We start from the raw sequence: 23,299 nt of genomic DNA, 5'->3' as shown, positions 1-23,299 counted from the left end.
CTAAAGAACTTTCCCCTTCCATGTCAGCTGTCAATTGGTGTTATCCTTGCTCAGGTCATGTTTAGGCAATCATGTTAAGTCAAACTTTATGGGTTAGCTTCTCTGACGTTTCTAGGAGACAAAATTTCATAGCAAACTTCCTGTGCCTCTGGTTCTTAACAATCTTTCCCCACCTCTTCTGAAATAATTCCTGAGCCTCAGGTGTAGGAGTTGTGTTGTGGATAAGTATCGGTTGGAACTGGACTTTCCAGCTCTGCATTTTGAGCAACTGTGGTTTTCTGTAATGCTGAGAAATTTCCTTGATTGAAGAGTGAGGATTGCACTTGCTGTGGATAGAAAGGTGAATGCTTAAATGTAACTATGGATTATGCTTGATTAGTAAAGTGGTGATTATAGATTCTCCTTAAAGAGCCATGACTTTACTAGCCCTGGGTTAACTGGGTTTTCAGCACCAGGAATGATTTCTCTTTTGTTGAGTGGGTATTTAGTCCAATTCTATAGTTGTTGGTTGCTGCCCAAGCACCTGTGCCAGTACTATATACTTAGGGTTACTGTGCCATGGACTGTTGATTGCTTTCTTCCTTTGTGAGTCTTCATGGTGCCTTCTTATGCTGTGAAAGTTAGTCCTCAGGGAGGAAGATTTTATGTCTGATCCAACTGGGTTCTCTGGGTCCTGTGTCCAAAGAACGTGGTATCTTCAACAATAGGGATTTCTCTTCCACCTCTGCGGGTAACAGCTGTAGCATATATATTGTCTCCTAGACAACCTTGAACAGTAACTCAAAAGAGTGCTTCTCATGCATACTGCTGGTGTTTCATTATTAGATAGTCTACAATGGCCCTTGTGGGGATCGTTGTCAGCCCAGATGGAAATTTCATTTACATTATTTCAGTGTATGTATTTGCAAATTTACATATATTATATATTTAGTTGTTTAGTGGTGTTTCTGTGGCCAATAATATGTATGTAATCAGAATCTATTTCAGATTTATCTAACTAAATTTCAGTGATATGGAGAAACATCAACATAGCTCTACATTTCCCCTCCCCTTTTCAGTTTTCATTCTCATACATACTGTGTCAATGTTTAATAATTTGAAAGATACCTTGTTAAATAGTGTGTGTGCACATGTTTTTACAATTCCAAGAGAAGAAAAGAGACAGACATATAGTTTAATCCCCCCATGTGGGGATAGCCACAGCATTGAGCATGCTAGGTATGTGCTCCACCAAGCGACACTCCTGCCCAGCCCTCTGTTACTATTCCCATGCTCTGAAGCTCTCTGCATGCTTTCTGTGACTACCTGCCTCTTGTGTGCTTACTGTCAACACATAGTGTATTTCTGTATGCTGTAGCTTGACATTATTTTATACAATTGCTCTTTAAATCAGTTGAGAGGAGTAAGAAAAAGAAACAGCTATGTTCTGCCTTTTGTAACCATCTACAGGGTTACAGTCTCAGCAACACTGTGGATTTACATTGCTATATGGTGACATTTGGTTTGGAAGAATGTTCCTTAGTATTTCTGGTCAGTTATTCTGATAGTAGGGAATTCTCTCAGGTTTGTTTATCTGTGAATGTCTTTATTTTCCCTCAGTTTTGAAAGTTTTGCTGGATGTAAGGTCAGTCCCCACCACCATACTAATTTCCCTCCTCTTTCTGATGAGAAGTTATCTGTTTATTGTTAGTGTCCCTTTGTAAATATGGTTGGTTTTCTTTTCCTGTTCTCAAGGTTTCATTTTTGTCTTTGATTTTGAGCATTTTGGCTGTGATATTTTAATATATATCTGGATGTGTTTATCTTAACTTGAAATTCATTGTATTTATATGTGTTTTTAATCAGGGAAAGACATATTTTAGCCACCATTTCCTTGGGCATTTTTATTAGGATGCATTAATTGTAAAGAGTAACCGGTTTCCTCATGCATGTGTATTAAGCGTTTTGGTCATGTTTACTCCTCTTCCCTTTGCTACTTCTCATGATAATCATTCTTCTACATCTGCACCATTTCTTATCTCCTAGATTTTACATGTCCACAACAACAGACCATTTGTCTTTATGAAATTGGCTTATTTCAGATTTAATATGATAATCTAGTTCTTCCATTTCCTGCCCCCAACCCTCTATTTTTTTCCCTTGAATGGCTAAATAAAACTCAATTTTTGGTACATATATATACAAACATGCACACATTGTGTGTTTGTTTTTATTTCTCTGTGTAGTTGTGGCTGTCCTGGAAATTGCTCTATAGACCAGGCTGGTCTTGAACTCACAGAGATCCACCTGCCTCTGCCTGCCAAATTTCGAGATTAAATGTGTCTGCCACCATGGCCAGCCTGATTTTCTTTGATTATGTTTATTTTTTTTTCCTTCTCTCTATCTGATTTTCTGTGATATTAGAATGTGTTGGTAACTTCTCTTCAGTGGTTTCCCTCACTCTAGGTTGTACTCTCTAACTCACCTTTGTCTGCTGAGCTCTTCTGTCAGCACACACCTGCTGAACCCCGCTAGTATCTTTCTTCATGTCAGTTATCTTAGTTCTTTGGGGCATGAATTGGGATCCAACTGAAGTTGTTTTTTTTTTTGTGGGGGGGGGCAGTGTTGCCAGTTTCTGAGCTTACTTTTAAAAATTTTATTTATTAAGTGTCAGCCGCCCAGGATTGGTGCTTGGAAACAAATTCGTGTCTTCTGGAAGACTAGAAAGTACTGTTACCTACTGAACCATCTCTCCAGCCTCCAGGAAGAATCTTCTGCATTTAGACTAAGGGAAGTTGGGATCCACTGATGCTTACTGGCCACCAGATGTTCAAAGGATAGGGATTTTGTCCTGAGAAGGACCGCACTCTTCTCCTGCTGTAGGAGATAGGAACAGGGGTTCAGGATCCACCCAGCTGCCGCCACTTGCTCAATATAGTTCTTTTGCAGTAGGGAACTGTGGAAAATAGAGTCCACTAGTGTTTACCAGTTACTAAAACCTCTTGTAATAGCTTCTTCAACATAGGGATCTGAGGGAGATGGAAATTGGCTGCTGAAGCAGTTCTGGAAGCAGTCCCCAGTGTGGTTGCTGAGCCTCTCTCTCTCCTTAGTGAGGGGCTGCAGATTTCATTAAACATACGTTTCCCTCTTGCTTGTAAGCTCTTGGATCAATCTCTAGGGTCTTTGCTGAGTTTAGCTAGACTATAACAGTTCTGTTGGGAGGCAGTTTTCATTTTGTTACCATTTTATCGTACTTAGAATGTATGAATATGAACAGAGGGATAGGGTAGGGAAGTGGTTAGGTTGTTGCTTCATGGTAGAGACTGTTGTCATTTTGCAGCAGAGCATCTCCTGTGTTTCATTTGCCCCATATCTGTCCATATAGGCAAAGCCATGCTTCTCATATTCCTTATTGCAGTAGACATTGTAACTTCAAATAGAAATTGTTAGTAAATACTAAATAAATATTATAGTTTAAAAATATCATTTAAGATTTCCACTTCAGCTATATAACATTAGAGTCTTACCTGATTTTGGATTGACCTTGCCAGATAGATAGACAGATGGACGTGTGGAAGGAAGGAAGGTAGAAAGGAAGGAAAGAAAGATGGGTGGATGGATAGATAGATAGAAGGATAAATGGGAATAAAGAAAGAAACTTGCCAGATAGATAGACAGATAGTAGGTAAGTAGATAAGTATATAGGTAGGTAGATAGACAGATATGATTGTTTTCTAAGTAATAATCTAATTTTTTGATCAATTCATTGAGATAATGTAGATAAACTATACTAAAAACCCCACATAACCTGACAAGTAGGGGCCAAGCAACTTGCTGTATAAAATCTATAGAAAATTTATGTGATGGCTTTGCTGAACTTCTACCACAAGTAGGGAGCAGATTCTGAAATTCTGTTTGAAATTTGTCTTAGTCCGAGCTGAGGTTTGTGTCACATAACAACTGTTGGAAATGCCCTGCTTAGTTGTATCAGGTCACAAGGGGGACAATACCAGACCTTGTCCTCCTGGGAGTCAGTGGAATCTTCTGGTTGGTTGGGTAGTTTCTTGGCTTGCTCTAGAGTAGACTGAGAAGCACCAGAGTGGTGTGGACTTGCTTCCCTGCTTTCCCTACATTCTTGATTCTACCCTGTTTTTCTGTGACACTCCAGCTCTTTACTTTAGGAATGGGACATGTGGAGAATGTAGCCACTTGCTCTGCACATTTTCTTGTTTTCAATGTTTCCTAGTCACGTTATTATAGGATTTTGTTGTAGCGAGGTATCTTGTTCATTTCTTGGCTGTGCATACTCCTGAAATAATCACATAGAAACTGTATTAATTAAATCACTGCTTAGTCTATTAGCTCTAGCTTCTTATTTGCTAACTCTTACATCTTAATTTAACCCATCTTCATTAATCTGTGCATCACCACGAGGTCATGACCTACCAGCAAAGTTTCAGCACGTCTGTCTACAGTGGAGGCTTTATGGCTTCTCCCTGACTCTGCTTCCTTTCTCTCAGCATTCAGTTTAGTTTTCCCTGCCTAGCTCTGCTCTACCCTATTATAGGCCCAAAAGAGCTTATTAAGCAACGGTATTCACAGCATACAGAGGGGAATCTCACATCAGGATTTTACTGTTTGAAATGTGAATGTTACCTTTTTTACTATGTTCATGTCAGGAATGCCCTACTCTCTTTAGTGGATTGGTTTCTAAATGGCATTTGCTAAAATGCAGCCGTCTAACAGTCTGCTTCAGTTACCATATTCTTTGTCCAAACCCCGTGGTAATTTTAACAAGTATGTTTGTTTAAAGGTATTTGAAGTGGTGGAACGTGTAGAAGAGCTAAGAAGGAAGTGGCCAGTAGCATGGGGGAAGTTAGATGACGGCAGTATTGGTGTGGTGACTCCGTATGCTGACCAGGTGTTTAGGATACGTGCTGAACTTCGGAAAAAGAGACTCTCTGATGTGAATGTAGAAAGGGTGCTAAATGTTCAAGGTAAGTGTTAACTGGAATGAACCAAATTATTCAAATGTCTTAAAGTGTGTCCAGATTGGAATTTTTAATTCTTTTAAATAATCTTAGATATTTAAGAACTATAATATAAGGAAAGAAAGAAAAGAAATTTCCTTACTCTTTTGGGCCAGCAATGATATAGTCATTACCTGCCAAACTCTTTAATACTAAATTTGCATGTTTATTAAAATTGTAATACCAAATGAAAATAGTAATAACAAATTGAATTTTCTATCACTTCAGTTATATGATGTCACAGATATCTATGCTATAACAATATGCAACATAATACATTCTGTTGCACTATATTTGGGGACTAATTTGACATATTTTATTTATAGACCTCCTTAAGCCAACAAACTTGTTTTTCCTGTTCATGAAATGAGTTATTATAAACTTTGTGCCTTTAAATACATGAAGCAGTGCCACAAAAAGGGACGGAATTCTGTCACTTCAACAGGTTATTATAAACTTTGTGCCTTTAAATACATGAAGCAGTATAATAATGTGAGCACTAGAAAAGCCCCAGAGATGTTAGGTACATGATGTGACAGGAAGGGTCATCCGGTGTTTGGATCATGGGGAGCAAGGGCTCCCTTCTACCCCCATTCATGTCACACTCAATTGGGTATTTCAGTAATGAACACTAATGCTCACAGGGTAAATGTAGGTCAGCTGATGCTCTCTTCTGTGTCCACATGGATGAGGAGCAGATGAAGATGTGGGGCTAGAGAAGAGAAAACTGAACCTAATACACTGTTGTCAGATGTTTGGATCCCTAACTCCATCAGGCTTCTCTGCGACAGCAGCCTTGTCTGTTCTATCTGGTAGGAGATTAAATTGCCCTGCTTCCAGGAAGAAGCTTCTTGTGTAGGGTGGATGTTTGGCTAGATAATCTCAAAGATTGGTCCCAGCAATAATGATTAGGAGAAAAAATTAAGCTAGGCGTGATGGTACATACCTGTGATCTGAGCATTCAAAAGGCTGAGACAGACGGATCATCAGAAGTTTCACGGCACCCTGGACTACATAGAGGATTTAGGGCCAACCTTGACAATTTAGCAAGATTCTGTTTTTAAAAGCAAAACAATTATAATAACTTTTTTGATGTGGTAAAATACCAATAAAAAACTTAAGCATTTTGAGCATTTTTATGCGAGCAGTTCAGTGGCAAGTGGTACCTTCGTTCCTGTGGTATATCACCACAGCTATCCCTACCACCACCCATCACTAGAGCTGCCTATCTTCCCAAACCGAGGCCCTGCGTCCATTAAGACCTCCCATTCTTCTCCAGTCCTCGGCCAGCACTATTCTGTTCTCCCTTCTCTCTGTGTGAATTTCCCTACTTCAGGGCCTCTTCTAATTAGACTCAGATAGTGCGGCTTGAATAGCTCTTGGTCACAGTGCGTGGGGCAGGCGTACTTTAGATCTCACAGCTGTCTAATTTAGGGCTTAAAAAAGCTCAGGTTGTAGCTGTCCTTCTGTGACTAGGTTTTGTTCACTTAACACAGTGCCTCTGAGGTTCATTCATGTTGTGGCATGTGTCAACAGTAACTCGTTGTGTGTAATTGCACTGGTGTGTCTGTAGACACGGGGTCACACTTTTTGGCATTGTGAGCAAGGCTTCAGTGAGCATGGGTGCAAAGTTCTCATGGAGCCTTGCTTGCAGTTTGGGGGTTTTCTCTGAGGTGGACTTGCCGAATCAGCTGGGCATTCTGTCATTTTTGAGGCCCTGCCATGGTTTTCCAGAGCAGCCTCACGTCTTACAGCTGTGCATAGGTTGGGATTCCTCACGTCTCGCCAGCACTTGTGCTTCAGCAATCATGACTTTAAAAGATGTGGGATTTATTCTGTCAGAGATTCAGTGATGATCTCGCCTTTTTTTTTTCCCAATTTTTTTGTAGGAAAGCAATTCAGAGTTCTGTTTCTTAGCACAGTGCGTACACGCCACACTTGCAAGCATAAGCAGACACCAATTAAAAAGAAAGAGCAACTTCTGGAAGACTCCACTGAGGACTTAGATTATGGGTTTTTATCTAACTACAAACTTCTCAATACTGCCATCACAAGAGCACAGTCCCTGGTTGCTGTGGTGGGAGACCCCATTGCTCTGTGCTCTATCGGAAGGTGTAGGTAAGTCTGTGTTACTGAACTGAGAGACTCAAAATGGAAAATATGGAGGAATTTGCACTCTTATGCATGTATTTATTTGTATGACTTCATGGTGAATTAAAATCAGGCTTACTGATAATGTTACCTGACACCCAGTATTAGTGAGAGATATTTTATTTAGTGGCTGTTCATGGTATATGTGTAACTGTAGATTCGGTCAGCCAGTAGCCAGCAGATACTCCCCATGTCTGTGTTCTCTTCACTCCTCTAGCTGGAGACGGTCAGTGAGCAAAGCACACAGACATCTGTTTCTGTGGTGCTTACACTTTATTTGATAGGAAACGAAGACTGACAACAAATTAAATAAGAACATTGCATAGTATTTACTAAATAAATTAATACAAAAAGTGACAGGTGAGATAAAGTGGTTTGGGACCAGAAAGGATGTGGTCAGAGGAGCCTCCCCACCAAGCTGACTCAGATGACTTTGGAAGTGCCAGGGTGAGCTTTGCATACCAGCAGCTGAAGTGCTGTAGGAAGAGGGGCCAGCTGGTACCAGAACCCTGAGGTGGGGTATGTGTGTATCTTCGGACAAATTTAAATTTTTTACTGTCTACTGCCTTTTGTCTTCTTCTTGCTTCATTGTTTTAATTTCTTAAAAACTTAATTTTATTATTAAATTTATTTTTTACAATTTAATACATGTTTATAATATAGTCTAATAAAACTCAGTTCCAAGTTTTGATGAATTTTGTAGTCATTTTCTTTTAAGGCTTCTGTTTGTTTGTTCATTTGTATCAAGACAGGGTTTCTCTGTGTATCCCTGACTGTCCTGGAACTTGCTCTGTAGGCCAGGCTGGCCTAGAACTCACAGAGATCCTCCTGCTTCTGCTTCTTGAGTGCTGAGATTAAAGACATGCACAGTCACGTCCTTTGCAGGGCTTCTTAATTCAAATAATTTTTATGTCTGGTTAAAATTAAAATACCTTAAAATTAAGGAAGAAGTAAATGACCATAACTTGTTTTGGGGTAATTTTATTACTCATTATGCTATAAGTAAGAGCAATGGTTCTACTAAAATATAGCTGAAATGCCATCTAGAAATTTCTCTGTACAGTTGTGATCTTGACCAGTTAAGAATGTAAACTGTATGAAGCCAGGACTGTAAGATTCATCTTTTGCAGCATTGAAAAACTGCTAAAAAATAACTTTGAAAGAAATTTATAATATTCTGTGATGAAAAAGAGAGAAATATGCTGGGGGCTAATTGCATTTTATAAGTGTGACAAAACCTGCCTATAGATTCAGAATGGTAAAAAGAAGTCAGGAAGTCACTAAGCTGCCCTGACACTTTTTTTTTTCTTTCCTGTAGTCTATTTTATAATTTGTTTTTATTTTAAATTATGTATATGTGTATATTTGTGTATGGGTATGTGCACGTGAGGGCAGGTGTCTGGAGTTGCAGGTGGTTATGAGTCACCTGACATGGATGCTGGGAACCAAGCTCATATCCTTTGGGAGAACAGCGAGTGTTTTTTTGTTAGTTTGGTTTGGTTTGGTTTTCTCGAAGCAGGGTTTCTCTGTGTAACAGGCTGTCTTGGAACTCACTCTGCCTCTGCCTCTGCCTCCTGAGTGCCTGGATTAAAGGCATGCACCACCACCACTGCCCAGCAAGTGCTCTTAACCATTGAGTTGTGACTGCAGCCTCTGCACCTATGCTTGAGATAGGAATCTCTCACTGAACCTGGAGCTCACCAGCTTGCTAGTCTGACTGGCTAGGACCCTGCCTGCCCAACTCCACCTCTGTCTTCTCACCTCCACTCCTCAGCACTGGGATTACAGGCCTGGACCTCCACACTGAACCATCCTTAGCCCTGAGCCATTCATGCAGCTCCAAATTAGTAGAATCTTCTACAGGAAAAAGCTGCTAACAAAAGCATCTGCTTGTTTTTGTTTTTTAGGGTTTCGCTGTAGTTTTAGAGCCTGTCCTGGAACTAGCTCTTGTAGACCTGGTTGGTCTCGAACTCACAGAGATCTGCCTGCCTCTGCCTCCCAAGTGCTGGGGTTAAAGGTGTGCACCACCACTGCCCAGCCAACCTTTTCTTTTTAAAAGTAAAGCTCATAGGTTTCACAGCTTACCTAGGAGCAGTTCTGTGATCACATGACATCACTTTTATGTCTAAAAGTTTGTCATTTGTTTATAATCATTAATGACAAAATCTGGGTAAAGGAATGTATTCTAGGTTACAGAACTCTGTGTGTGTCTGTGCGCACGCGTGCGTGTGTACACATGTCTGCCCATGCATGCATGATATAAATGTGGGCTTTAATACTCCAGCACATATGCAGATGTCCACAGGTAACTGTGTAGTTGGTCTCCCCTTCCACCTTTACCTGAGCTCCAGGGATTACACTCGGATTATCATGTTGGCACAGCCAGCACTTTTGCTGACTGAGCTATCTCACCAGTCAAGGCCAAGAATATTAATGAGTCTCTTAATTTTATTCACATCCTGAGAATTTTGCTTTAGTTCCTCAACTGTCTATCCAAAGTGTGTTGGTTAAAATGTCAGAATGTTGCAGTCTCTTGCCTTTTGTGTTTATGATTAGATAATGTAGAATGGGAGGATGTGTATGCAAACAGCTCTGTGCTCTTAGGGGGATGAATGGGCAGAGTAGCGTGGAACCAAATTACTGTGGGCTCTCCTAGTAAGTAATTCTGAGTATTTAGCAGCCTGAATGTTGTTGAAGAAGCTATTACATTTTCTGTGGCCACACTGAACATCACAGAATTAGCAGTTTTAGTCTTTCTCTGATATGAAGTGTCACTTTCTCCAAGCAGATTGATGAAGAATTCTTCCTGGGGCCTGCTGTCAAGTTGTGCAGGGCTAATTTTTAACTTTAGGCTGGGTCTACTGATGGCTTATTTTGAACTGAATCTCGGTTACCATGGACTGCAAATAATTCATGTGCTAAGCCAACTGTTTGCAGGGAAGTAATACAGTGTTCAGGAGAGGGGAGGTTACATGGTGAGAATGTTGATTGCCTCTTTCATTTGGATAGTTTAATTCATGGTTCCAGCTTAAGAGTTGATAGTAATAAATCAGTAATAATAACTTTGCCAACTAACTAATACAGCTAACAGTACAGGCCAAGTCCGGGGGATGTGCTGTGACCCCCTGGTCCTGTGAGAATGGAGGAGTGATTTCTGTGTAGTTTGACTTCTTCAGCCCCCTCTCACTTTGCATGCTGTTTATTAGAAAGTAACCTGCTAGTCTCAGGTGTTACTGGGTTTTCTTTCAGGAAAGGATTCTTGTGTATTATACCAGCTTGATCTGTTCTTTTTGTTGTTGTTATTTTGAACAGAATTTGTCCATTAGACTGAAATAGATACTGTAAACTTCTTCCTCCCCCACTAGCAAATATTAATCCAGCATCTGCTTCTGTCCACCACCTCTGCCAGGTGCTGCCTTGTGTACTCTGCACACATTGTCCCATTTAGTCAAGCCAACAACTGAACAGCAAGCCGTTTTCCTTTCATTTTGAATGGGCAGTCTGATGGAGTGAGTTTAAGTAAAACTACTCAAGGCCTCAGAGCTGTTATGTGGTCAGAGTGACTTCAAAACTCAGGCCCTTCTCAGATCCTCCTTGCCCATGAAGAAATGACATGTTTTGCACATGACAAATCTGTGCCAAGTCGGGGTGTGACATGTGGCAGGGTGGTGACACAATGGTCACATCACAGCCTTGGAGGAATTCTTTCTTAAAGCTGGATTCCATCATCAACACATTTCATTAATTTGGTAAATAGCAGCATACTTAATATACACGTAGACTATGACCCAAGGACAACGAGGGAATATTTATTTGGTGTATGTGTGCACACATGTATGAGTTTTGGACTTGTGTGAGTTTGTGTGCATGTATGTGTGTTTCTGTGTCTCTGTGTGTATCTTGGTGTGTATGTGTGTGTGTTCACATGACTTTTCAGGTTTTACCAGTGATTGTAGAACCAAAGCTAACACAAAGTCCAAAGCATATTTAGTTTGGTTCGTGCTTCCTTTACTTATTACAAGTCATGTTCAGCTGGAGAGGTTGTCTCAGTCAGGAAGGTGCTTGCCACAGAGGCATGAGGACCTGAGTCTGATTTCCAGGCCTCCACCAACCCCCAAATAAATCCAGGTGCTCCAGGTGCTGGCCAATGAGAGACCCTGTCTTAAAAAAAACAACAGCAAAGCAAGGTTGACTACTCCTGACATTGACTCTGACCTCTCTCCCTTTGCCCTCACTCACATACACAAAACGTAGCATCATGTCTTTTCAGATCCAGGAAATTAGGTTGCAGTGCATAGACATAAGTGGCCTTCTAGCCAACATTTCTCTTTAAAAAATGGTCAGTGTAATAAGAGATTGCCATAGTAGGGAGAGTACCAAGAATGGCGAAGCCTTTACCTACAGTGGTGAGTTCTCATCTCCAGAGTACGGTTGAAATTCTCACATGGGCTTCCACTTCCTGTGTTGGAAATGCCTGATGGGTGAAGGAAAGAGCTGACCCCACAAGTTGTCCTTTGCCCTCCACTCACATGCCATGGCCCACACTCAGACACACACAGTCAAAGTGTAATACTTTATTTTAAAGAGCTTTTTTGGAGATGAAAACTCAAATTTCTTTTAGCTTTAAAATTAAGAATTTTGGGAACAGGCAAGATGGCTCAGTAGTAAAGGCCTTTGCCACGTAAGCCTAGAGACCTGTGTAAAGGGAAGAGAGAGCCAGTGTCACGAAATCCTCTGGCTTCCACATACACGTCATAGAATGTGCTCCCCACTAAAAACCCAGGACTTATTTGTAGGAAGTAGTACACACTTACTTAGCTGAGCTGCACGAGGCCGTGGGTGACTCTCTAGCACCTCTGTTCCCTGTGTTTTTCTCTGAAAGTTTAGAAGTGAGAAGCTTGAGAACATGATGAGAAATGATAGTCATACTGTTTGTTCTGTGCATGGGGAAGCCAGTACAGAAGAGAAACGTGCCAGAGGTCACTGCACATTGCAGCTACTAGGACAGAACGAGGGCCTTTTACTCTATCCATGGGACCTGAAGATAAGTCAGGTCTAGAATATAAATTCCATCTTTTGAAACACAATTTATTTATAGTGTTTAGAATGCTTCTGACATGGTGTCCTTTAAGCCAGGTGTGGTGCTTCTGCCTGTAATCCTAGCAATTGGAAGGTTGAGGCAGTAAGATTGTTGTGAGTTCCAGGCCAGCTTGGGCTAGAGAGTGAGACACTGTCTTAAACAACTACAGCAGCAATAGCAAAAAGATCCCCCCCCCCCAAAAAAAAGATGAAAAACATCCTATAGCTGAAAGATTATTTGAATATGATCTTGGGTTAATGAACCGTTTTCCATGAAATGTGAGGTTCTTTGACATTTTTGCTTGATTCAGTGTTGTTGCAGATCCTACTCAAAGCTGAGGTTCATATGGGTATGGGGTGTGAAATTTAAGAAGGTAGCTTAAGGGGCTGGAAAGATGGCTCATCGGATAAAAGCACCGATGCTCTTCTAGAGGGCCTGTGTTTGATTCCCAGCACCCATGTGGCAGCTCACAGCTGTCTGTAACCCCAGTCCCAGGGGATCTGATGCGCCCTCTTCTGGCTTCCGTGGGTATCCAGCACAGTTATATATGCAGGCAAAACACCCACACCTGCAAACTAATAAAATTATCAAGACATCTTAAAATAGCATATTCTAAGAGCATCCCACCGTTTAAACTGGAAGTGAAACTATGTAAAGTGGAGCTGATATTACAGATTAAGCCAGGCAGAATAACAAAGAATCCACTGGGGCTGGGGAGATGGCTCAGTGGTTAAGAGTGCTTGCTGCTCTTTCAGAGGACCAGAGCTCAGCTCCCAGCACCCATGTGAGGCAACCCATAACTCCTATAACTTCAGCTCTAGGGGATCCATCATCTCTTCTGGCCTCTCTGGGCATTTGAACACATGTGGCATGCACACACACACACACACACACACACACACAAATCATGAGATGGATGTGGTAACCCACATCTTTAATCCCAGTACTCACACCTCTGAGTCCCAGGCAAATTTGGTCAACACAGTGAGTTCCAGGCTAGCTAGGGATAGGTAGAGCCTGCCTGAAGTAAATAAATTCCTTGTACTTTGTCTTGAAGTCCAACACAAATTGAAATGCCAAGCTAGGAAACTGATGCTTTATCAATCAGACATGAAATTTTTTCTTTTGAATATTGGATAGTGGAGCTGTGTTGGTATTTGAATATTGTAAAAGGTCTGTGGAATTTTAGATCATGACTACTGTATTGGAGATAATCCTTTCTTACGTTTTCTTCTATCATTACCACAAAGAATTCTATTTATTTCTTAGGTAGAGAATGGTAGAGGAGGTCATCCACATGTATACAGGGACTTGGACATACATGCACACACACTACACACCCCACATGTACACTCAAGCACATAAACATACACAAACTTGATTCATTTAGGAAGATTCTGTCTTAGCTACTTTTCTATTGTTGTGCTAAGTCAACCATAACCAAGACAGCTTATAAAGAATTAATTTGGGTTTCACAGCTCCAGAGGAGTAGAGTTTATGACATGAAGATCATGGTGGGAAGCCTGGGTGTACACAAGCATGGCATTGGAAGAGTAGCGGAGAACTTACATTTTGATTCACAGCAGGAGGCAGAAAGAGAGAGCTAACTGGGAATGGGGTAGGCCTTTGGAACCTCAAAACCCATTCCCATTGGAACATCTTCTAGTTCTTTCTGAACAGTTCTACCAACTGGGCTATATGTATTTAAACCCTTACACATTTTGTTCTTAAAAGAAAAAACGAAGGATAGCTTTTCGGTGTGCATTTCTTAGCAGCACATAGTTCCTGTAACCGAATGATTGTCTTCCTAGCCTGAGTGATATGCTCAGAAATCCCCAAGTGTGGATGTCTTACTTTCCCTTTTCTTTATACTTTGTATTATTTGCTTAGGCCTATCTCTTAAACTCATTTTTAAAAAATAAGACTAAAGGCCCAGCGTGGTGCTTAGCAAGTAAAAGCATTTGGTGTATAAGCTTGACAGCCTTACTTTGGTCATGATCAGAACTCATGATAGAGAACTAACTAATTGGGGTTGTCTTCTGATCTCCATATACACACAGCTACATGTGCCTGTACTTAAACACATGCATTCACAGATAAGATGGTAAAACACAGCTGTAAAGAAACACAGTTCAGAATTAACTGCATGTTAAAACTGTCATCACCCATACCCACTCATAAGTTAACTTTATATCATAAGCTTATCCCTGATGCTTTTGAAGCCTTCTTGATTACTTACTGTCCATCTGGCCGTTGGAATGCCAACTGGGGAAGAAACCATATCACATGTCTTCAATGGCATAATCTATTATTCTAACCTCATAGGTACACATTTTTATACTAATAGTCAATCATGTTAAACTTTCTTCATGTTGCTTTTTGTAATATTTATTTCACGTTTGGAGATTCATTCCCAAACCTTTAATAGCATACAACTGTGACCAGTATGCCTTTTTGTTTTTGTTTTGTATGTTATAGATCTATTTATTTTATGTTTTGCACCCAGGAGTATTTCACACTTTTGTATATTTTCCTTTTCTTTTTTAAGTTAGCATATGAAGTCATGGGTCTCATGGCATTTGTGTGTGTGTGTGTGTGTGTGTGTTAGTGTAATGATTCTCAATCTACCTAATGCTGTGTCCCTTTAGTAACAGTTCCTTGTGTTGTGACCCCCAATGACAATATTATTTTTGTTGCTATTTCATAACTGTAATTTTGCTATTGTTATGAATAGTAATGTAAATATCTGATATGCTGGATATTTGATATGTAACCTCTGTGAAAGGGTCATTCCAACCCAAAAGGTTGAGAACCCCTGGGTTAGTACTTTGTCCTTCTTCATCTCACTTTCCCTGTATCCTCACCCATCCTCTATCAACCCCTCTTGCTGGTCATCAGCCCCCCTTCTGCTTCCATGTCACACATACTTTTTTTACCCCCTCCCTCAAGATCTTTGATCTCATGGTTTTCTTTCTAGTTTCATGACCCCCTCTCACACACACATACACACACACACACACACACACACACACACACACACACACACACACTCTCTCTCTCTCTTAAGTCTAGATTCTCCATATGAGAGAAAACATGATATTGTCTTTTTGAGTTTGGCTTGTTTTGCCTACCACGATGATCTCTAATCACATCTGTTTTCTTGTAAATATGATTTTGACTCTCCTTATGGCTGAATATATATGCATGCATGCATTCTGTGTATCTGCTGGTCTCTAGACTGGTTCCATTGCCAAACTGTTGTGAAAAGCACAGCAGTAAATATGACGGTGCATGCATCTGGGATGTGCATGGGTGTGCTGTGCTGTGTCTTCGGGTGCTGTAGCTGGGTCTTGTAGTTTTGTAGTGGCTGTAGCAGTTTACATTCCCACCAGCAGCAAATGCTATCCCCACCCCCAACATCCTCACCAGCACTGGTTGCCCCTTTTTCTTTGGTGATGACCATTTTGACTCTGCTGTGATGGAATCTTAAAGCAGTTTTAGTTTGGGTTTCCCTGACTATGAAGATGTTGAATGCTTTTTCAAATATATATCTCTTCAGTTCATTAGCTTACTTACCAACTGGGTGAATTTTTTTTAATGCTCGTAACAAGTTTTGAATGTATTTTTTCTTTTCCGTATTTACAGATTTGATAAGAAAGTGAATAGTGAACATTGCAATTTTTTTAGTTCCTTGTATTTTCCATAATTTACTTAGCTCTTACTACTTAGTCAATATTCTAAGTTGTGTTTATGACAAGCATCTCTAAGAGAAAACTATATGAGTAGCTGATTATTTTCGAGAATCATCTTGTGGATTATCTCCTTCATGGCTCCAGTTATGTTCTGACTGAATCGTTTTACGTAACCTAGCATATTTAGGTTCTTTTGTGCTGTGTATGTTTGTGTCTGAGTGTGCGCATGTGTGTGTGAGAGTAAGTGCATTGTATATGCATTTCCATATGTGTGCATATCTGTGAAGTCAACGTCAGAGCATCTTCCTTACTCTCCACTCAATTATTTTAGATTTCTTTCTATTTTTGTGTCTGTATATATGTGACACATGTGTGTGGGTATCCATAGAGGCCAGAAGTCAGGTCGCCAGGAGCTGGAGTTGCAAGCTCTTGTGCCAGCCAATGAGGGTGATAGGAACGAAAGTTGGGTCAAGTGCTCTTCCATCTATTCCATCTTATTTTCTTGAGATGGGAGCTTCTCTCTGAACGTGGGGCTTCAGTGAGATCCTTTTGGGGTTTAGGTACTACACCCTAACCTTTTTGTGTGGGTATTGTCTTTCAGAACTCAAGTCTTCATGCTTTACAGCAAGTGTTTTGCCAACTGAACCATCTCCCTAGTCCCACACAGAATTCTTTCCAGTTATACTAATAAGCATATAAATTTGTATTCTCTATATGTGTAGTATATAGATACAATCACTCATTACTTACTGATGAGTTCTGAGAAAGGCAATTTTGAGTCATAGCCTCATCAAATGACTATCATAGCAGATATTCACACAGACTAGGACAGCCATGACATTGTCCACTGTTTTATATATGCATTGTGGTATTGGCCAGTTGTTGTACAGAGCATAAGTGTTCGTAGATGTGTATATTTACATGTTTCACTAGAAGTATACAGTACATGTGTACATGTGTGTGTGTAGGACTAGAAGTAAAGATTTTCTATAGATTCTTGAAAACCTTATTATATGGCTCACAAACACATTTCTATAATAGGGTGGAGGAGTCAAGTTTTTTGTTTTCCTGGTTAGTATGTAGCATGCTCCTCGACTGACTACGGTGTGTGCGTCAAACATAAGATTTGTCACTTGCTAGACAGAGTCTATGTCGTACTCATATGAATATTAACCTTAAGGACTTGAGGTGGGCAGAATTTGAAATCATCTTTAGTTACTTCTATTCACTCATAGGCGTTTGTAACCCAGATATCTGAATCTTTTCTGCAGGAAGTTTTGGGAGCGATTTATTGCCCTGTGTCATGAAAATCATAGCCTACATGGGATCACATTTGAACAGATCAAGGCCCAGCTAGAGGCTTTAGAACTCAAGAAGACATATGTGTTGAATCCACTGGCTCCTGAATTTATCCCTCGGGCTTTACGACTGCAGCACTCAGGAAACAGCAGCAGACAGCAGCAGTCACCACCCAAGGTAAAGCCCTGCTGTACACTGGCTTGTTGGGCTGCAGGTGATATTTGTATTTGCAAGGAACTTTCCCAAGATTTGAGTGAATACATGACAACACAGCATAGTGGGGAGTCATGCTTAATGTTGTAGTCATCCTTGGAAAGAGTGAGATAGCCGAAAACTTCTGGTACCCTTCCTTTAACCTCCCAGCACTCCTTGCTGATAGATTGAGGCTGGCAGATAACATGTGAATAGAAACACAGTTTAAAGGATTACTACACATTTTATTTTTATTTAAAAAATCTGAAAACACTTGTTAATTTGATTTGCTTAGTGTGTGTGTCCGTCCGTCCGTCCCTGTCCCATGCATAGGTGAGGAAGTCAGAGGGTAACTTGATGGAGTCAGTTCTTTCAGCAAATTCCTTTACCTGCTGAGCCATCTTGCCAGCCCCAATGAGACATTTAAAGACATGTCCATAAAAGCCGTTAGGTACAGGAATTATGTTTTAAAATAATGTTTGAATAAAAAAATCATTCTAATCTTTTAATGACTGTTTCATTTTAAGTGGCATTTGACAGAGTTGAGACAACTTGCTGGATTCTTGAAGATGAAATGGTTCTGTAGTCTGAAAACAACTTGTTTGGAGGGGGCAGAGCTGAGGGGTGTAGGGAGGTCAAGGCCATTTTCACTTCTGAGCCACAGTTATTTTGAGCAAAGTCAGCTCTAGTTTGTTTGCTCTAGTGCATGGGGGGAAAAACAAAAATAAAAGCAAAAACCCTTTCTTGCAGTTAGCATCCTGAAAGCAGACTCTGTGAGTGGTACATGTAGATTCGCTGCAATCTGTTGGCTTCTTTATAGTGGGCATGGCATTGAACTTACGGATCCAAATTTAAAGAGTATGTTAGTGTTGGGCTTTGTTATACTTAATGTGAGCAGGAATGAATGAAGGTCTTTTCTCTAAATAGGCACTAAGCTGAGAGCAACTCTGCTAGGGCAGTCATATGTTCTTAGCTTAATGAAAACATACTATGTTTTGCTTCTGTGGCTTGGTGTTATTAGAGGGCAAAGCAGTCTGCACAAATGAATTACTTCCCTGTGCCATGTGTTAGATGCTAGAAGCATCAATAAACAAGCTAGCCCCAAGTCTTTGGTGGCAGATGTTGGGTGGACGACAGCAGAATGGCAGAGCAGGAGGTGGAGTCAGATATGCACCATAGGTTCTTGTTGAGGACGTTATTGAATGCAAAGAGGTTGGGAAAATATAATCAAAACAAATAATAACAGTGAAACCCAAGCTAGCTTAACTGGGATGGTTTTTGCTTGTGTTAGTTACTGCCCTGGCTTCTGTGCCCAGAAGAATATCTGGGTATGGTGGTGTATGTGCCTGAGATCCTAGTACCTGGTAGGTAGAAGCAAGAGGATCAGGAGTTCAAGGTTATTCTTGGATGTGTTATTTAGGCTAGCCTGGGCTACATGACACCCCATCTGAAAAAGAAGTTTGTTTGTTTGAGATAGGGTTTCTCTGTTGCCCTGGCTGTGCTGGGACTTTCTCTATAGACCAGGCTGGCCTCAAACTCACCGAGATCCACCTGCCTCTGTCTCATTTCCCCCTTCCCGCCAGTGCTGGAATTAAAGGTGTGCGCCACCACCACCTGGCTAAGAAGTATTTTTTTTTAATGAATAAGAAAGCTCTATAGTATATTATTGTAGCAAGTATCTACTGTAATTGACTTACAAAGTGCTAAGGTTGACAAATTTAGAGGTTTTAAGCTACACCCAGTTGGTCCCTTTGCATTGGGTCTGATGCAGCTTGTCATGGTGGGAAAAAACCTACCACTTCATGGTTGGGAAGCAAAAGTGGGAAGAAGAAGAAAAAAAAAAAAAAAAAAGAAGGGCCAGGTCTCACAAATCTCCTCTGAGGGTATGTGCTTCTGATTTGAATGCCTCCCACTTGGCCCCACCTCTTAACCTGCCGAGGACCAAGTCTGTCGGGGACATTTCAGATCCAAACTATAGCAAGCTTTTACAAAGGGCTTGCAATGCAAGAGAACAGGGGTCATTTTTGCAGGGGACTACAAGGAGCTTAGAGTATTTGAAAGTTGCGAATTCATGGCTGGCAAATGACTCAGTAGGTAGAGCCCTTGCCATGCAAACATGATGACCTTAGATGAATCTCTCGGGCTCACAGTAGAGGGAAGAGGACCAGCCCCTAAGATACCTCTCTGTCTCTGTCTGCCCCCGCCCACAACACACACAAATAATTTTTAAGGAAATTTTATTTGTATTTTGGGATAGGACCTCACTATCCATCCCTGGACCTTGCTCTGTAGAACAGGCTGGCATCAGCTCTTCTTCGTTCACCTGCCTCTGCCTCCTGAGTGCTGGGATTAAAGTGCGTACTACCATGTCTGGCTCTAGCCTTTGTCTTTTTTTTTTTTTTTTTGTCATGTGTATTTGTATGTGTGTGTGGGTTTGTACACGTGAGTAAGGAGCCTGTGGAGGCTAGAAGGGGGTGTACAATTCCTTAGAGCTGGAGTTACAGGCAGTTGTAAGCCACTGGACTTGGGTGCTGGGAACTGAATTGAGATCTTTTGCTCCTAACCACTGAGCCATTGCTCCTGTCCTCCAAATTAGTAAACATATATTGAATGAATAAGTGGGAAAAACAGAATGATTGATGAAAAAAGTAAACATTTAAACAAAGAATGATAGGTGATATAGATTACATTTATAGATGTAAAAGGTAGGAACTATAGTTGCTTATAAAAGATCCTACAATTGCACCTTAGCAAAGGTAAGCACACATGCTGAAGTTTATTATCAGAGTTATTATGGTTTTTTTTTTTTTTTTTTTTTTTTGTATTTTGAGACAGGGTTTCTCTGTAGCTTTGGTGCCTGTCCTGGAACTAGCTCTTGTAGACCAGTCTGGCCTCGAACTCATGAAGATCCACCTGCCTATGCCTCCCAAGTGCTGGGATTAAAGGCATGCACCACCATTGCCCAGCTGAGTTATTATGGATTAACTTCTGTACATAGTTATCTCTAGCTGGCTGCTATATTCTCTTTTGATTATAAGCTACTAAACTGTATTTTGCCCACATTAAGTGAATCTGTTGCTTACAGTTACCCATTAAATCAAAATATGGTGGGTAGCTATGTCCTTTGAGCTGCGTGGCATGTAGTGTTAGACAAAGACATGACACCTCTTTTTGTGTGACAACCCCAGTTTGCTTTTTATTTAGTATATCGCAAAGCACCCAGAGTAGTACTATCTTGTCAGCTAGCAAGTCACCCACTTTAATAGGAGAGTGAACTTCAATTATGGCTACCTTTGACTCAGCTTCCCACTGCTGCTTAACCTTACCGTTAGCATAGAGACTTAAAAAGAACACGGATTTATCAGCTTGGTTGCAATTGACTTGCTTTTGTTTCTCTGGGACCACGATATTGGCTGACAGGGCTCTTAGATGCCCTGGAAAGAATCTGCTTCCATACTGATGCAGTGTTTGGCAGAATCCAGATCCTTGTGATTTTAGTACCGATATCCTTGTCTCATTGGTGACTGGTGATCATTTAAGGGCAGACTAATGTGACAGAGTCACATAGACTCTGTCATTGCTTATTTAATAAAAGCTCCCAGTGATGGGTATATGGATCTTAAGCATTTATCACACATATGCATCACTCTGTGATGAACATCTGTGTTCAGATCACTGATTATTTCAATTGGATAAATTCCTGGAAGTGTAATTACAGTATTAAAGTTTCTGTATGTGTTTGATGCTTCTGATCTATATTGCCAAATTGCTGCCTAGCAATTAACTAAAATTTCCCACAAAATCATCAGTGTCTCTCTTCCTTTTTTTTTTTTTTCAGAGAAATTGAATACTTTGAGATACTATGAATCATACTGGGAAAAAAAAATCAAACCATGTTAGGTTCTTGTCCTATGAGTAGAACATGAATTTTTCTTTTTGAAAAACAACTTTCATATTTTGTCATTTCAGTTTTAGAGCAATTTTAGGATTGTTACCATGGGATAGAAATAGTTGTACTGATTGCACATTTCATTGTAGTGCCAGCACTTGAGAGACAGAGAGGCAGGAGGATCATTGTGAGTTTGTGGCCAGAGAGGCAGGAGGATCATTGTGAGTTTGTGGCCAAACCATTCTATCACAGGTTCTAGGCTAGCTAGGCTAGATAACAAAAATCAAAGCAAACCAAAAGAAAAAAAATGATTAAACAGAAAATTTGAAGGGCTGGAAATACACCTCAGATGGGCGAGTGCTTGTCTTGCACGCACAAAGCTACCCCTAGCTTTGTAAAGCATAAAACTGAGCATGGTGGCCACACCGGTAGTCCCAGCACTAAGGAGATGGAGGCAGATCAGAAGTTCAAGGTCATCCTTAGCTACTAGCCAGTTTGAGGCTAGCCTGGGATACATTAGACCCTGTCTTAACAAAATGGGCTAGAACGCTAACTCAGAGGTTAGGAAACTCTGCATTCATGAGGACTGGAGTTAGCATCCTCGCTCATGTGTGATAAATCTGGCACCGTCCAAACTCTTGAAATGGAATACTCTCTTCTGAACACTTTGTCTAAGCACCCACCCACAGCTCTGCTCATGCACGCACTTGTGTGTTCGCGTGCACACACAGTAAGATAGAATAAATCTTTTTAAGAAATAATTTATTTAACTTTATTTTATGTGCATTGGTGTGAGGGTGTCAGATCTCCTGGAACTGGAGTTACAGACGGTTGTGAGCTGCCATGTAGGTGCTGGGAATTGACCACAAGTTCTCTGGATGAGCAGTCAGTGCTCTTAACCACTGAGCCATCTCTCCAGCCCTGTTAAGATAAATCTTTAAGATACAAAACTGAAAGGATTTTAGGTGTCATCAGTTTTGAAGCAGAAAACTGAAGACATAGCAGTATTGCCTGAGAGGGCATGGAGCTAAGGAAAGTCAGCTTGATGTAGTCAGGATAGTTCCTGATGACAGCCTGGGAGTTTAAAATATTCATTGTGGGTAGTTGTATTATTTTGCACATGTTGAGGAGAAGCCTTGTTCTCTAATGTTAAAACATGCTTAGACTGTCATGCATGTTCTCTAATGTTAAAACATGCTTAGGCTATCATGTATGATCTCTAATGCTAAAACATGCTTAGGCTATCATGTATTTGTTTTTGTCTTTAAAGGGAAAAAGCCTTCATCATCCTCAGAGTGACCATTTCCAGAATGATGGCATTGGTGAGTAGAAGCTTTTTTTTTTTTTTTTAAAACAAAATTTGCTACAGGAAAGAGCTTTCTGTCTGTCTATCAATCTTTCCCCTCCTCTCCCCTTCCCTTTACCCCCACTCCCACCTCCATCTCTCAGGCATATACAAATACGAACTTTGTAGTCTTAGTGACTTTGTGACATGTTAATTTCTGAAAAGTGGTCAAAGTGTAGCTACTGACACTCATAGCCTTTTACACAACGTAAGTCTTCGCTAGGTATTTCTATCCTATAAATGTTGTACCATACACCTTTCATGGTAGTTTATTAGAACGACTTTGAATACCATGTGGTACTCGGGGAGCCTTCACTCCATATGTTTCTGCTGCAACAGCAAGTCAGAACTTGGTTCTGAGCAGCTGCCTGCTCCTGCCTTGAGGCTGCTGCTACCAGTTGTGTTCTCATATTTCTCTGTCTTGAAGACTCACCTCCAGCTTCTCAAAAGTTAACACTGCGGGTTATGGAAAGGACCCTCTGCACAGCTGTGGCTGACGTTTGAGAGCACCGTGGAGCGCTTGTTTCCTAATGTGGTTTATTCTGCACACTTGTTCTTTGGTGGAGGCATTTCATGCTTCACCTGGGAAATGTGGTTTTTTGTTGGATGATTAGAGCATTTCTGTCAAAGTCAATGTGAACA

At 40.7% G+C, this 23,299-nt stretch overlaps 1 protein-coding gene across 5 annotated transcripts in view; it reads left to right on the top strand.

Moving 5' to 3' along the window:
- Window positions 1-23,299, top strand: part of Helz (helicase with zinc finger) — a 167,127-nt gene that overhangs the window by 109,335 nt on the left and 34,493 nt on the right. For all 5 annotated transcript variants that reach the window (XM_085695975.2, XM_085695973.2, XM_048446061.3 and 2 more), the window contains 4 exons: window positions 4,793-4,976; window positions 6,899-7,127; window positions 17,204-17,408; window positions 22,583-22,634. In XM_085695975.2, the coding sequence (XP_085552101.2) occupies window positions 4,793-4,976; window positions 6,899-7,127; window positions 17,204-17,408; window positions 22,583-22,634 (670 nt within the window). The remainder of the gene's footprint in view (window positions 1-4,792; window positions 4,977-6,898; window positions 7,128-17,203; window positions 17,409-22,582; window positions 22,635-23,299) is intronic.

This window comes from Myodes glareolus, chromosome 9 (genome assembly GCF_982192425.1).
Source record: "Myodes glareolus chromosome 9, mMyoGla1.1, whole genome shotgun sequence".
NCBI classification, from domain to species: Eukaryota; Metazoa; Chordata; class Mammalia; order Rodentia; family Cricetidae; genus Myodes; species Myodes glareolus.
Note: the sequence above shows the minus strand (reverse complement) of the source record. Positions and strands in the feature narration are given on the sequence as shown.